The following is a 14,449-nucleotide window of genomic DNA, read 5'->3' as shown; positions in this document are numbered from 1 at the left end:
TTCTGCAGCTGCTGTCTATCTGTATGGAGAAGAGCAGACAGCAGCTGCAGAACTACAAGGCTCAGCATACTCCATCCAGGACTGTATGCAGAATTTTTTTGCCCACCAAAAAAATGACGTGGGCTTTGCCATATTTTTGTATGCTAGCCAGGTACAGCAGGCAGCCACGGGCTGCCTCCAACCCCCAGTTGCCTATTTGTACCCGGCTGGGAACCAAAAATATAGGGAAGCCCGTTTTTTTTAATTATTTCACTTATTTCATGAAATAATTAAAAAACAAATGACGTGGGCTTCGCCCTATTTTTGTGTCCAGCCGGGTACAACTAGCCAGCTGGGGATTGGAATCGGCAGCACAGGTTAGCCCGAGGTTTCTGGGCGCCTCTGCTGCGGATTTCAGTCCGCAGCCGTCCCAGAAAATGGCGCTCTCATAGAAGCGCCATCATCTGGTGCTGTATCCAACTCTTCCAACAGCCCTGGAGCCGGGTGGCTTGTTGGGTAATCATGAGTTAATACTGGCTTTGTTTTACTAGCCAGTATTAAGCCAGAGATTCTTAATGTCAGGCACGTTTGACCCGGCCATTAAGAATCTCCAATAAAGGGTTAAAAAAAACACCACACAGAGAAAAAATACTTTAATAGAAATAAATACACAGACACATTAGAGACTCCATCTTTATTACCCCCTGTCAGCCCTCCACGATCCTGCTCTTCTGTCTTCTTTCTTTCTAGTGTAGTAGTAGTGACGATTGTAGTGAGGATGAGGTGCACCAGCCCATCATGGGCTGGGGAACCTCATCCTCAGTACAATCCTCACTACAATCGGGAAGCAGCGTGCAGCCTTCACTCCGTGAGTGATCAGTGCTGGCTGTCAGCGGTAACAGCGGTAACGCTGACAGACGCGTTATCATAGCAACGATGCTCTCGGAGCCGCGGTTAGCGGTGACGTCACCGCTAACTGCGTTGCTATGGCAACGGTGATCTCCGTTAATGACCGGTGTGTCAGCCGGTCCCTAACGGAACGGGGAGTCGACCGTGTGCTAGAGCATGTCGCCGGTACACGGCGATACACATATGTGCACCGTGTACCGGAGAGATGCACTCGCAGGTCCTACATGACGTGTCATAGTCATGTGACCAGTCTGTAGCCAATGAGATAATAGCCACGTGACTGGTCACATGGCTATTTTGACGTCACGATAGGTCCTGCATCTCTGCTGGCAGTGCAGGTCACCGGGAGGATTCAGCGATCATCGGATGGAATAGCGGCAGGAGACAGAGTGCAGAAGGGATCGCGAGGACCGGTAAGTGTTATGGCAATGTTTATTAACTGTTTGTGTACATTTATAATGCATTTTTATGTGTTTGTGATTGCCTCCCATTATAGCCTATACGTTCCCGAACTCGATCGGGACCCCCGTTCGGCGAACCGACCTCGAGCCGAACCGGGACCGGTTCGCTCATCTCTAGTCAGGACTCTGCTGTCAGATTAAGGGGCACTTTGCACACTACGACATTGCAAGTGTGAAGCCCCGCAGGTGTTGTGTCGGTGCATACCTTCAGGGACTCCACGTAGCTGGTGCTGGTCACAGGTAGGAAATCTTCGGTTTTGATCGTGACGCCACTCTCAGTATTGCGGTCAGTGGGGACCGCCACTGCAGGTTAGGGGACGCCTGGGGCTGATGGTGTGTGCAGTTAGTTGGAATAGCCTCCTGAGAGTGAGGCAAGCCCCAGGGCCCGGTGTAGGTTTGTAGTACCACAAGGCGCAGAATAACTCCACACAGGCAGAATTGTCTTTCAAGGGCTTTACTCACATTTGATGGCAGGGTGAGTAGCCCGGGCGTAGCTGAGATGAACCAGGTGGGAACCAGGTATCCTTCAGGCTGACTTTATGAGGGTGACTACTGACTCGCCTTCCTTAGCCCTTGGTGGTTTGGGGTGACCCCGACTTTTAGTCCCTATGGGGGTCGCCCAGGGAAGATGCTGCAGCCTCTCTCCCCCTTTTGTTTGCCGTTTGCTTGTTCCCCGGACCAGGCCACTCCAGCTTCTTGCCTCCTGTGACCTATGGGCCCTCACTGCGGTTACGTGGCTGCGGCTTTTGTGGTGTTGTGGTGTGGGCTTTGAGAGCCCCACACCGGCAGGTTTAGCAGAAGAAAGCTGGATCTATCTTCGCTTCGGGATCTGCCGCCCGGTTGGGCCTGGTGCTCTCTAGCAGTCTCCTTACTTCCCACTCCGTGCTTTCTCTCTAGCTGAAGCTGGCTTTCAGGCAGCACTCCTAGTTCTCCCCCGTCAGTAGCCACTGCGCGGGCGCTGTTAGACAGCATCAACCCCACAGGTCTGCTCCTCACTGAGCCCTCTGGAGTTCTGCTCTAACTGACTCACTGCCCCTCCTCTCCTGTTCTTGCCTACGCCACCTAGCAACCAGATTCTCTTACCACACCCCTTGAGAGGAGATGGAGGCTTTTAGCCCCCTCCACTATTCCAGTGAAGGTCAAGGCTTTTCCCCCTCCTGGGATCCCCAGGGGTCCTCTCATGGGTACATGTGTGAGAGCTGATTACTATGCGCCTGTGTTCCACACCCCTGTCAGCCTTCTGGATTACCTGTCTTGTACTGTCCCCAGCATGGGTGCAGTACTCAGTGGTGCCTGACCAGGTCAGGGGCGCCACATTCCCCCTTAGTTATCACCAGCACGTCCTCGGGCTGCAAGACAACATTTTAAAATGCATAAAACATTAAAACATGTAAAACATTTAAAAGCACCAGGTACCATACATCACCACCCTCCACCCACAAGTCCGTTAACCCACCCAAAACCCTTTCACGTTGGCCGCGACTTCAGCCACTTCTGGCAGGATGTAGAGGCGGCTTTCATGGTCTGGTGGTCTTCAGGGTATACCTGGCCTGGTGGATCCGCGCCTTCAGCCTCTTCTGGCAGGATGTAGAGGCGGCCTCCACAGTTGGTGCTGACCAGGTACCCTCTTTGTGGTGGTGAGCCAAGGCCCCATAAACAGGCGTGCTCTCTGGTTGCAGGTGAGCCAAGGCCCTACATACGGACGGGCTCCTCCTGGTTGCAGACGAGCCAAGCCCCTAAACAGGCTGACTCTGGTGGCGGTGGCGCCCTCTGGTGTAACTATTTACACTGCGAGAGTTTGTGGCTATAGCCAGTTCATAGCCTTAAGGTTTATGGTTTTCTCACAATAGTTTTTGTGGGCACATGCTTAAACGTGAACGTTGCAAAACAAAACTTTTTCAAAACTTTAACTTCTGTACTTCTTACTTTACTTTACTCCTCTTTACCAGGGCTTGAGCCTGTATGGCGGTGGCACCTGCTGCTTTCCTGCTCTTTATCGTCGTCTGTGGTCGTCTCATCCGTAGGTTCTTTTTCTCTGCTTTGTCTTCCTTCTCTTTCTTTAGGACTTTGTGTTACGTCCAGGGCATACAATCCTCTTTCACCTTGATGCATAGTAAACTGGACTGAATCTCCCATCTTTAGATTTCTGCCAGGGTGTCCTCGAGGCAGATGAGCTCTCACATCTCTTCTGTTGACAAATATCCCTTCTTTGATACCAGGTGCTACAATAAAGCCGTATCCGCTTTTCAAGTTGAAATCCTCCACTACTCCTCTGCAAAGGGGTCCTCTGACCTGGGCTCTGGACCTTCTCAGTAACCTTTTCTCCTGTAGGTCTCTGGCTGCAACTTCCCTCTGCTCTGGAGATTGTGGTGCAGGGGACAGCGTTGTTCTGTTGCGACGCCTTGTCTTGCGGCTTGAACTCTGCGTGGTACAGCTTGCAAACTCCCAGGTGAGACTTTTAGGCAGATCTTCGTCAGCGGACGGTGTCAGGTCTTCCTCATCCCAACGGGAATAGGGCAACATCTCCGGCTCTGAGTATAGATCCACTGCTGGTGGCTCCGGAGTCAGCTCCTCAGCTGCCTGGCCTCCTCTCCCCCTTAGTTCTTCTTGGCACTCCTTTGGTGGCAGTGCTGGGGATGGGCTTTCTTCAGCTGGTCTGGGCGGTGGACTCTCTGGTGCGGCTGCAGGGGTTGCCTGAATCTCCTTGGGGGTATGCGGAGGGAGCAGATACCGATCCACCATCTCTTGCGGGAACTGGGCCTCTAGGTCAGCCTTCAGCTTCCAGTATTCGGGGTCCTCTCCTATCAGGGTCTTCTTAGCAGGGACCTCCCTGGACTGGGGAGCGGTGTCTGCTCTGGCCTTGCAGGCCGGGGTAAACGATGAGGTAATCTCTTCTTGGCGGGCCGCGCCCTGGATGGCGGCGGCCTGGTCTTGGCGGGCCGCGCCCTGGATGGCGGCGGCCTGGTCTTGGCGGGCCGCGCCCTGGATGGCGGCGGCCTGGTCTTGTGTCGCTGTTGCAGGGGGCTCTGTGCAGGCTGGGCTGGACGTCGCTGCAGCAGTCTGGGCTTGGCGGGCCGCGCCTGGCGTGGCTGCGGCCTGGTTCAGCACCTCACTTGCGGCGCGGACGAGCGTTGCTGCGGCGGTGGGGTCTCGGCGGGTCGGGCCTAGCAGGGCGGCGGCCTGGGTCAGCGTTACGCCTGCGACGCGGATGAGGGTCGCGGTGGCAGCCGGTTCTTTGCGGGCCGGACTGGGCGTTGCTGCAGGGACCGGGTCTTGGTGGGCCGAGCAGGGCATCGCTGCGGCCGCTGGGGCTTGGAAGGCCGCACCTGGCGTGGCTGCGGCCTGCTTCAGCGTCGCCGCACCGGACGCCTCTTCGGGGACCGCGGGCGTGGCAGCAGGGGTCGGGGCATCCGGGCCGGCAGGGGTAATACTGGACTCACCCATCGGTGGCAGCATCGGGGTCTGAGTCGTCGCCGTCCGGTCTGGCACTCGTCGTGCGGTTCCCCTCTCATAGGCCTGAACCGCGGCAGCCATCTCCAGAAGTTCCATACGTTCTTCTCGGATCTGCTCCACGACCCGGGTCTCCAGTCGGTCGCAGAACTGGGCCAGCTCCCGATACCACCAGGCAGCGGAGCCCGGTTCTGGATTTCTGCGGTCAGACGCCATTTCTTCTGCGCCCTCTTCTGCACGACTCTCCAGCTGTGGACTCGCCGTTGCCTCTAATAGCAAGCTGTTCAGTTTCCGCTCTGCCTCTTTCAGCAGCTGGCTTCTGGCTCCCTTTCTGTCCCGACGTCTCTGGACGCTTCCACTCTCATAGCTGGCAAGGTCAGAACTCTGCAGGGGATCTCTGGGTAGCCACACCTCTTCGTGGGCGGTAACTTCTTCCAGCGCGGGCTGCTGTTGTTTTTCAGCGCGCTTTTCATGGTGGCAATATGGCGGCGCTTCCAATTTTTCAAGCGGACCGCCCAGGCACATGGTCACCTGTCTGAACAGGTCTAGTCCTTATCCTGTTCGTGACACCAGATGTGAAGCCCCGCAGGTGTTGTGTCGGTGCATACCTTCAGGGACTCCACGTAGCTGGTGCTGGTCACAGGTAGGAAATCTTCGGTTTTGATCGTGACGCCACTCTCAGTATTGCGGTCAGTGGGGACCGCCACTGCAGGTTAGGGGACGCCTGGGGCTGATGGTGTGTGCAGTTAGTTGGAATAGCCTCCTGAGAGTGAGGCAAGCCCCAGGGCCCGGTGTAGGTTTGTAGTACCACAAGGCGCAGAATAACTCCACACAGGCAGAATTGTCTTTCAAGGGCTTTACTCACATTTGATGGCAGGGTGAGTAGCCCGGGCGTAGCTGAGATGAACCAGGTGGGAACCAGGTATCCTTCAGGCTGACTTTATGAGGGTGACTACTGACTCGCCTTCCTTAGCCCTTGGTGGTTTGGGGTGACCCCGACTTTTAGTCCCTATGGGGGTCGCCCAGGGAAGATGCTGCAGCCTCTCTCCCCCTTTTGTTTGCCGTTTGCTTGTTCCCCGGACCAGGCCACTCCAGCTTCTTGCCTCCTGTGACCTATGGGCCCTCACTGCGGTTACGTGGCTGCGGCTTTTGTGGTGTTGTGGTGTGGGCTTTGAGAGCCCCACACCGGCAGGTTTAGCAGAAGAAAGCTGGATCTATCTTCGCTTCGGGATCTGCCGCCCGGTTGGGCCTGGTGCTCTCTAGCAGTCTCCTTACTTCCCACTCCGTGCTTTCTCTCTAGCTGAAGCTGGCTTTCAGGCAGCACTCCTAGTTGACCGTTCTCCCCCGTCAGTAGCCACTGCGCGGGCGCTGTTAGACAGCATCAACCCCACAGGTCTGCTCCTCACTGAGCCCTCTGGAGTTCTGCTCTAACTGACTCACTGCCCCTCCTCTCCTGTTCTTGCCTACGCCACCTAGCAACCAGATTCTCTTACCACACCCCTTGAGAGGAGATGGAGGCTTTTAGCCCCCTCCACTATTCCAGTGAAGGTCAAGGCTTTTCCCCCTCCTGGGATCCCCAGGGGTCCTCTCATGGGTACATGTGTGAGAGCTGATTACTATGCGCCTGTGTTCCACACCCCTGTCAGCCTTCTGGATTACCTGTCTTGTACTGTCCCCAGCATGGGTGCAGTACTCAGTGGTGCCTGACCAGGTCAGGGGCGCCACACAAGCCGATGCTTGCGATGCCGAGCGCCATAGTCCCCGCCCCCGTCGCACATGCGATATTATTGTGATAGCTGCCGTAGCGAACATTATCGCTACAGCAGCTTCACATGCACTCACCTGCCCTGCGACGTCGCTCTGGCCGGCGAACCACCTCCTTATTAAGGGGGCGGGTCGTGCAGCGTCACTGCAACGCCAGACGGCAGACGGCAAATAGCAGCGGAGGGGCGGAGATGAGCGGGACTTAAACATCCTGCCCACCTCCTTCCTTCAGCATAGTCGGCATGAGCTGCGGTTAGCTGGTAAGGTGATGTTCCTCGCTCCAACGGCTTCACACACAGCGATGTGTGCTGCCGCAGGAGCGAGGAACAACATCGTACCGTCGCAGCAGCGTAATTATGGAATTCCCCCGACACTACACCGATGATACGATTACGACGATTTTGCGCTCGTTAATCGTAGCATCTAGGATTTACACAATACAATGTCAAGAGCGATGCCGGAAGTGCGTCACTTTCGACATGACCCCACCGACATCGCACCTGCGATGTCGTAGTGTGCAAAGTGCCCCTTACACCTTTCTCATTGAAGTCAATGGGCTGTCTAATAATGATGCCAACAATGCTGCTTGTAGATGATGTTCCTGCAAGCTGCCAACCCCGAACAAGAACACTAATTTCCCAAATACGGCATCTAAACATGGGATGATTTGTGATATCCTTTCTAAATATATTGTATAATATGAAAACATTTCTTAAAATGGGGGTTTCTGCTCTGGACAATTCATGTTTGGTAGACAGGTACCCTAATATGGCGATGACCAAGTCTCCTCTACGTGGGACCACCAGCAATAAGCTCTTATCTGTGTGGGTACCTGTCAGCCACTTTTTTATGGTTTACTGCAGGGCCAAAACAGAAAAAAAAAAAATATAAGGCTTACACAACGGTCAGTCACACACACTCAACAAAAAAAAACAAACAAACACTGCTTAGTCACCCTTTCTGGATGCAGTACCAAGTCTCCATTGCTGCTCTCTGTCCTTTTATCAGCAGCACTGATGACTAGTTGACAGCCCCCAAGCCAATCAGCGAGTTTAGAAGCTCTGAGTGGCTTATTTCACAGTGGTATAACAAAAGATACTTGTCACTCAAAATCCTGAATTTGGGTTTTATTTCTGCAAGCACTTGACTAAATCAAACATTTCGGTGTAATCTAATCCTTCATTAGTGATATAGATTGCAATCTGTATCTCTGATGAAGGTCATTTGAGACCAAAATGTTTGATTTAATGGAATTCTTGTACAAAGGAAACACAAGTTCATAATTTTTGAGTGTGAAGAATCTTTGCTATATATTATGCGACTGGATCCTACTTGTGTATCAAGCTATATACACCACTAGTGCCATACAGTTGTACAGAGCCACTAAGCTCACTAAGCTCACTTATTGGCTTCAGAGATGTTGAAATTACTCCAGCGCTGCAGATATTAATAGAAAAGGGGAGCAGCAGCAGAGACCCAGGGCGGGTGAATAAAGCTAAGTGTGGGTTGTTTTTTTTCTTTGTTTTTTTTGGGGTTTTTTTTTTATTTTAATAAACAAACTGCTCCTTGGGCCTGTTTCACATGTCAGTGATTCTGGTACGTATGTGACAGTTTTTATACGTACCAGAATCACAGACATACGGACCCATTAAAATCAATGGGTCTGCACACACATCAGTGATTTCTCACTGACAGTGTCTCCGTGCGGCGTACTCGCGTGTCCGTGTGCTCTGCACGGAGACAAGTCAATTTTTTTTCTGGCATCACTGATGTCCCACGGACTACACTATGGTGTGATCCATGAAACATGTACCAGAAAAACCACGTACATTGAAAACAAAAAGCTTTTTATACTCACCTGTCTCCAGCCGCTGCTCTCTGTTGCTTCCAAGCTGGCTAATTATTCTCATGCATATGCATTTGTGCACTGCACAGCCGAACCGGAAGTAGCTGCAGCGGTGAGAGACAAATTAGCCGGACACAGCATCCAACAGACTTCAGCACTGCGAACAGCAGGAGCAGGGACAGGTGAGTTTATCTCCATGTGCTATCACGGATCACTGATCACGGATAGCACATGTAGAACCCACGGGTGCCATGAATCATGGTACACTGAGAGAAATATGTGTTTTTAACGCATCAGTGAAAAACGTCTGCGTTTTTCACTGATGTGTGCAACAGGCCTTGGGCAAAAGGATTTCCTAAAATGAAAAAACCCTTTAATATGAAAATTAGAAGTAAGGTGAACTAGTAATACATTTAATCTATAGGTATATCCGACCATTATGTAACAAAATAATCATAATACAATATCATAAATCAGCAATCCAGTATTTACTTACCTTTTCCATTTCCTCAAAAAAGGCATCAATGAAGTCCCTTCTGACTGCGGGATCCCAGGTGTCCCTGTGTTTCTGGATGATCACTCGTAAGAAGTCTAGGTAAGTGCGTTGGATGCTGAAAAGCTTCTGATGCGGCCCTGGCACCTTCATCAGCCATGGGAAGATTTTGTAGAGCTAAAGGAAAAACATTAAGACCACCTTACCATTCATGAAACCAACTTTCTGAAGACGTAATCCGGTGGAGAGTTTAATGTCCGTTTAATCCTTGAGTGCACATTTATACACTAGAAAATGTTTCACTACTGTCGCGGGCGGGGAGGAGGGTGTCGGCACACCACGCTCACCCCTTCTGCTCGGGTCCGGCGGCTGCTGCTCAGTGGTGGCTCGAGCGGTGGGCCGGATCCCGGGGGCTTCTCGAGCGGCACTCCTCGCCCGTGAGTGAAAGGGGGATTGTTGGGTGTGGGGATGATTATTGTCCGTGACGCCACCCACGGTTGTGGTGATTTCACCACCGCTGCTCGGTACGGGGCTCCCGGGGATGGTGATGCGGAGCAGCCAGGTGTTGTGTTGCCCTTCCGTGGGTAGGGGTTGGTGATCCCGGGGCCCGGTGATGGGGATGGAGGTGCAGGGCCTGGTGGGCGCAGGGACGCGGGGGCAGCGCTGTGCCTTGCGGCACTGTGGTACTCACTCAGCCTGAGACGTGGACACAGTTTTTACGGTAAACCAAACGGCTGGATAGACGGTCCCACGGACGGCTGCACTTGCTCTCCCAGTAGCTGACGGTGATGTCCCTTTTCCTTGCACCTTGGCGTACTTGTTGGTTGCGATGGGTCCCCACCGGTAACCCGCTCCCCGGCTTCAAGCTGGACCGGGGGAGCTCTACTCTTTGCCCGCAGGCGCTGGCCCTAAGAAACGGGTGCCTTGGCGGTGGCGGTGTCTCTTCTATACTGGCTGGGCTGTTGCCTTCAATCGGGACTTGGTTGTTGGGGGAATCTACGTCCCCTTCACTGACGGATTCGGCAAATTGTGGCGACTCCTAGCCTTGCCGGGGTCCGAGAGGCCCCTGCCCTGGTGCTGACTGTCCTTCGGAACACTGCTCCAGACCGCCGGGCACACAGCCAACGGGGTCCTTCCAGGAACTTCCAAACGGTCCCCCTCCAGACAGTCACCGCCGTTGCTGACCTTGCTGACCTGGCCCTACACAAAGCTGGACCCTTCAGGCTTTCCTTCCTTCTTGTCACCTCACTTGCTTTCCTCCTTTACTACTTTTCTTTCCTTCACTTTCACTTCCTTAGCTCATCTTAGCTGTTTACTCCTTCACTCCCCTGAGCTATCTGCCTGGTTTCTCCCGCCTCCAGAGCTGTGTCCTCCTCGGTGGGCGGAGCCAACCGCCTGGCCCACCCCCTGGTGTGAATCATCAGCCTCTGGAGGAAGGCAACAAGGGTTTTTGGTTAGCTTAGATGTTCCTACCTGGGATGTAGGGTGTGGTGGTGTGTGACCTGTGTCCCCTGACTTGCCCAGGGCGACACACTACCGTATATCAATACAGCAAAACGTTCATGGCAGTAGCTTGGTATTCTTGATGTACAAGACATCTAGTGGTTTAGTGTCCTGATTAATTATATTCAGCGATTTTGATCCTCCATTGGATCAGCATCTTGTACTTAAAATCCACCAGGAAATTATTCTGAAGACTGACAGCAATACAATCATATGCCTACTTGTCACTGTATTGTAAACGGTTATCATTGCACATACAAGTTACATCATCTGTTGTATGTTCGCCACTCTGTATAGGGAGGCTGGGCAAAGTAAACATGAGTTGTTTGGAAATTTGGAGGATTAAATCAGGGCACACTTAACAGCATCTTCTATACCTGAAGTGATGTAACAGTTTCCAGCGAGAACACCGCTCTATACACTTGTTCCAGGCAGTAGTAGATGGCAGGTTTTAATAATCTTCACCCCGAGCTCCCAGAACAATATATATAACTGTCTGCTCACAGATTATCTTCTCTTTTTGCAGAGTCTTTCTCCTTAGGCTAAGTTCACACTTCCGTTGTTTTGCATCAGTCACATGCGTTGCTTGACGCATGTGACTGATGCATTGTACAACGGATGACAACGGTGACAAAGAAAAGAATTTCTTTGTCGGACTCCATTGTGTGCGGGGGGCAGAGTTTGGGGGGGCGGAGTTTGGGGGCGTCAGTGCCGCGGTCTGCATGGCTGGGGACAGGTGAGCGAGTGTGTATATGTGTGTCTGTGTCTGTGTCTGTGTACATGCGGAGTGCGGGAGGGGGCGGAGCGCGAGGGGGCGGAGCCGAGCAGGGCCGTGGAGCTGAGGACGTCAGTGCCGCGGGGACTGCAGGGCTGGGGACAAGTGAGTGAGTGTGTGTGAGTGTGTGAGAGTGTGTATGACTCGCCCACCCCAGGGCTATGGGACACCCGGTGCCGGGCCGGACAAGTCCGGTGGTAGTCAGTGGTGGCTGGGCCCGGCTCCGTGGCCCTGGTGGGTGTCAGTAGAATATGTGGCTTGATGAATAAAGTTTGTGTTCATGACGCCACCTGGGGTGTGCGGCTATTAAGCCGCCGCTGCTGTGTGAGGCCTCCGGGGTGATGATATAGCAGCAATGGTGGTACTGCTCCCCACAGGTGGAGCGGAGCCCCGGGGACACTGTTAGTGCTCGTGAAAGTCTATGGTGTTGTGTGGCTAACACGGTGCAGGGCCAACAGGCAATGAAAGAACCAGGCACAAACAACAGTCTCTTTACCTTTTCCTCTTTTACTTTGGGAACAGTCCAGTCCTGGGAGACCGTTACAGGTGGTGATGGGGATCCGGTCGGCCTGGAAGTACTTGGGGTGATCTTTCTGGCCAGCTGAGTATGAGGCCTACTCCTGTGCTTTTCTTTGTTATGATAGGACCCTGCTTCTCTGAATCCAGCAATGGCCCTCTTTGCTGCTGGGACCGATGGTACGTCCCTTTCCCTCTGTAGCAGGCTGCGCAGGCCCTCTCTGGTGCTTCTCTGCTGGAGTCCTCACCGGGCCCTGATGCTGCAGCTGTACCTTCGGGATGTTTATGGGCCAGGTGCTTGCAGCTCTCCTGCCCTTCGGATTCGGCTACCAGGGAGTATTTTAAGCCCTGGTGGCCACAGACTCCGATGTCCGAGTCTCTCCGCTGCCTCTCTGCTACTCCTGCTTCCCTGGGCCAAGCTACTCTAGCTCTAGGCCCCAGATCCACAGGACAGCACACTCTGCGTCTGCTCACTATCACTTCTCTCTACAGACTGAACCTACTTCCTCCCTCAGGTCAGACTTGAGGAAGGCTCCCTGGAATTCCAGGTTCAGAGCTCCCCCTGCTGGCCGGAGGGAGAACTGCGGTGGATGTTAAACTTGCTGGCCAATGGACCTCCCCATTACCTCCAGGCACAGCATTAACACTTTGGAAGGGCAATGCTGTTGTGGCGACCAGGTCCTGGGGCGCCACATGTACACATGCAGAGTGCAGGAGGGGGCGGCGCCGAGTGGTGAAGTGTCGGCCTCCTTGCACACTGTATCCAGGGTAAATATCGGGTAACTAAAATGAAAGCACTTTTTGCTTGGTTACCCGATATTTATCTTGGATACCAGCTTAGCACTGGCTCCATGCACACGTAACCACTGTAAATATCGGATAACTAACCAAAGCGCATTGCTTGGTTACCCGATGTTTATCCTGGTTACGGGGGCGGGGAGCCAGAGCGCATGCGCAGCGAAATCCTACGGATCGCGCTGCTCAAAAAACGTTACAGGCTGTGTTGCTCCCGCCCGGCGGTCAGTTAAAAAACGACTGACCGCGACGCAGCGGATGCAACACAGCATCATCAGTCACAATCTTTCACTAATAGAAGCCTATGGGGAAAACCAGGATTCCTGCAAAATATTTTGCAGGATACCGTAATTCCTCAAGGCTACGGATTGTGACTCATGCAAAACAACGGAAGTGTGAACTTAGCCTAACACAGTGGATGTACACAGAGCAGAATACTGTACCTTATCATGCAGTGAGGTGAGAGGGATGGGTGAATTCTGTACTCAGTCACTTCTCTCCTCTATATTTCTATTGCACAACAGAGTTTGCTCTTGAAGTGTCCTAGATATTCTCCACTCCTGAAAGTCATTTTCCTGGACTGGCTGGACTCTTCACAGGAAACGAATGTGACGCCCTGGATCCCAGGGGTCACAGGTTACTACACAACACCATACATCCCCCTTCCCTGGACAGGTCACACCAGTCAAACATTAAATCCTTGTTGCCACCCTCCAGGGTTGATGTCCACACTAGGTGGGGCGGAGCCAGGTGGTTGGTCCCGCCCACCGAGGAGTTCACAACCTGGAGGCGGGAAAAACATAGTCAGTTAGTCCAGTGGTGGTCAAAGAGTCCAGTCCTGGGCAGGAGGAGGAGTAAGAACTGTGTGTGTCTGGGTCAGAGCCCAGGCCCTTCCAGCAAGGTCGGCAGACGGTGGTTGCCGTCTGCAGGAGTTGGCGAAGGTCAGCGGAACCATAGGACCGGGGTCGGGCGGTGGCCCGTCGGTACCGAACCGGGGAGCAGATTGGAGCCAAGCACCAAGCAGGGTACTCAAACCCCGACTAGGCTTAAAGCCAACCTCTAGTCAAATTCTCTGATTGCGGTCTGGACCTCAGGGGTTCATTCCCAACCAAATCCCAATTGAAGGCAACAGCCCAACCATTTTGGATAAGTGCCTCCGCCAAGGGCCAGAGATCCAAAGGGCCAGCGTCTGCGGGCAAAGGGGCTCCCCCGGCACATATACGTCGGGGAGCAGACTACCGGTGCCCAGGCATTGGAGTCAACATACAAACACAGGTGCAGGGAAACGACAGCCACCATCAACCCATCCAGGGAAGCACTGCAGCCGGCCGCGGGCCCCGTCCATCCAGCTGTTTGGTTTACCAGAGACTCTGTCCATCTGTGTCTGAGTGAGTACACCAGTGCCATCCGGCACCACGCCGCGCTGCACCGCGACCCTGCACCCTGCGAGCCCCCATCCTATGGGAATACAACCCGCCACCGGGCCCCGGAACCAACAGCCCCTACCCACGGAGGGGTCAGCACCTAGCTGCTCCCCGCCATCGCTCCCGGGAACCCCGTCACCAGCAGCGGTGGTGCCCACCATCACCACAACCCGTGGGTGGCGTCACGAACTCTATCCATCCCAAATCCCCTTTTCACTCGTGGGCGAGGAGCGCTGCTCGAGCTCCGGGTCCGGCCCCGCTCGAGCCACCGAGGAGAAGGCACCGGATCCGGGCGCGATCCCCCTGAGCAGCCCCCGTGTCGGGGAAGCTGGCCCCCGCCCTCGACACATACGCTAGACTTTGAGCAGCGCTCCTTCTTTGCAGAGACAGACACACTTATTTCCTTTTGCAGAAAGGAAACTGTTGGATACTTCTTGTCTCCTGCTGAAGTATTAACTCCCCCCAGTTGCTGGATGATTTTAGATCATCTGTGCAATTTCTACTTGTCACACATCAATGAGGAATAATAGTCAT

The 14,449-nt window shown here is 53.6% G+C and overlaps 1 protein-coding gene across 1 annotated transcript in view; it reads right to left on the bottom strand.

Annotated features, from left to right (window-relative positions):
- The window catches only part of LOC142317108 (cytochrome P450 2D17-like), a 137,568-nt gene that overhangs the window by 80,089 nt on the left and 43,030 nt on the right, over window positions 1-14,449 (bottom strand). Inside the window, exon 5 of the mRNA XM_075353107.1 lies at window positions 8,906-9,079. Within this exon, the coding sequence (XP_075209222.1) occupies window positions 8,906-9,079 (174 nt within the window). The remainder of the gene's footprint in view (window positions 1-8,905; window positions 9,080-14,449) is intronic.

This window comes from Anomaloglossus baeobatrachus, chromosome 6, assembly GCF_048569485.1.
Source record: "Anomaloglossus baeobatrachus isolate aAnoBae1 chromosome 6, aAnoBae1.hap1, whole genome shotgun sequence".
NCBI classification, from domain to species: domain Eukaryota; kingdom Metazoa; phylum Chordata; class Amphibia; order Anura; family Aromobatidae; genus Anomaloglossus; species Anomaloglossus baeobatrachus.
This window is presented reverse-complemented; position numbering and strand designations above follow the sequence as displayed.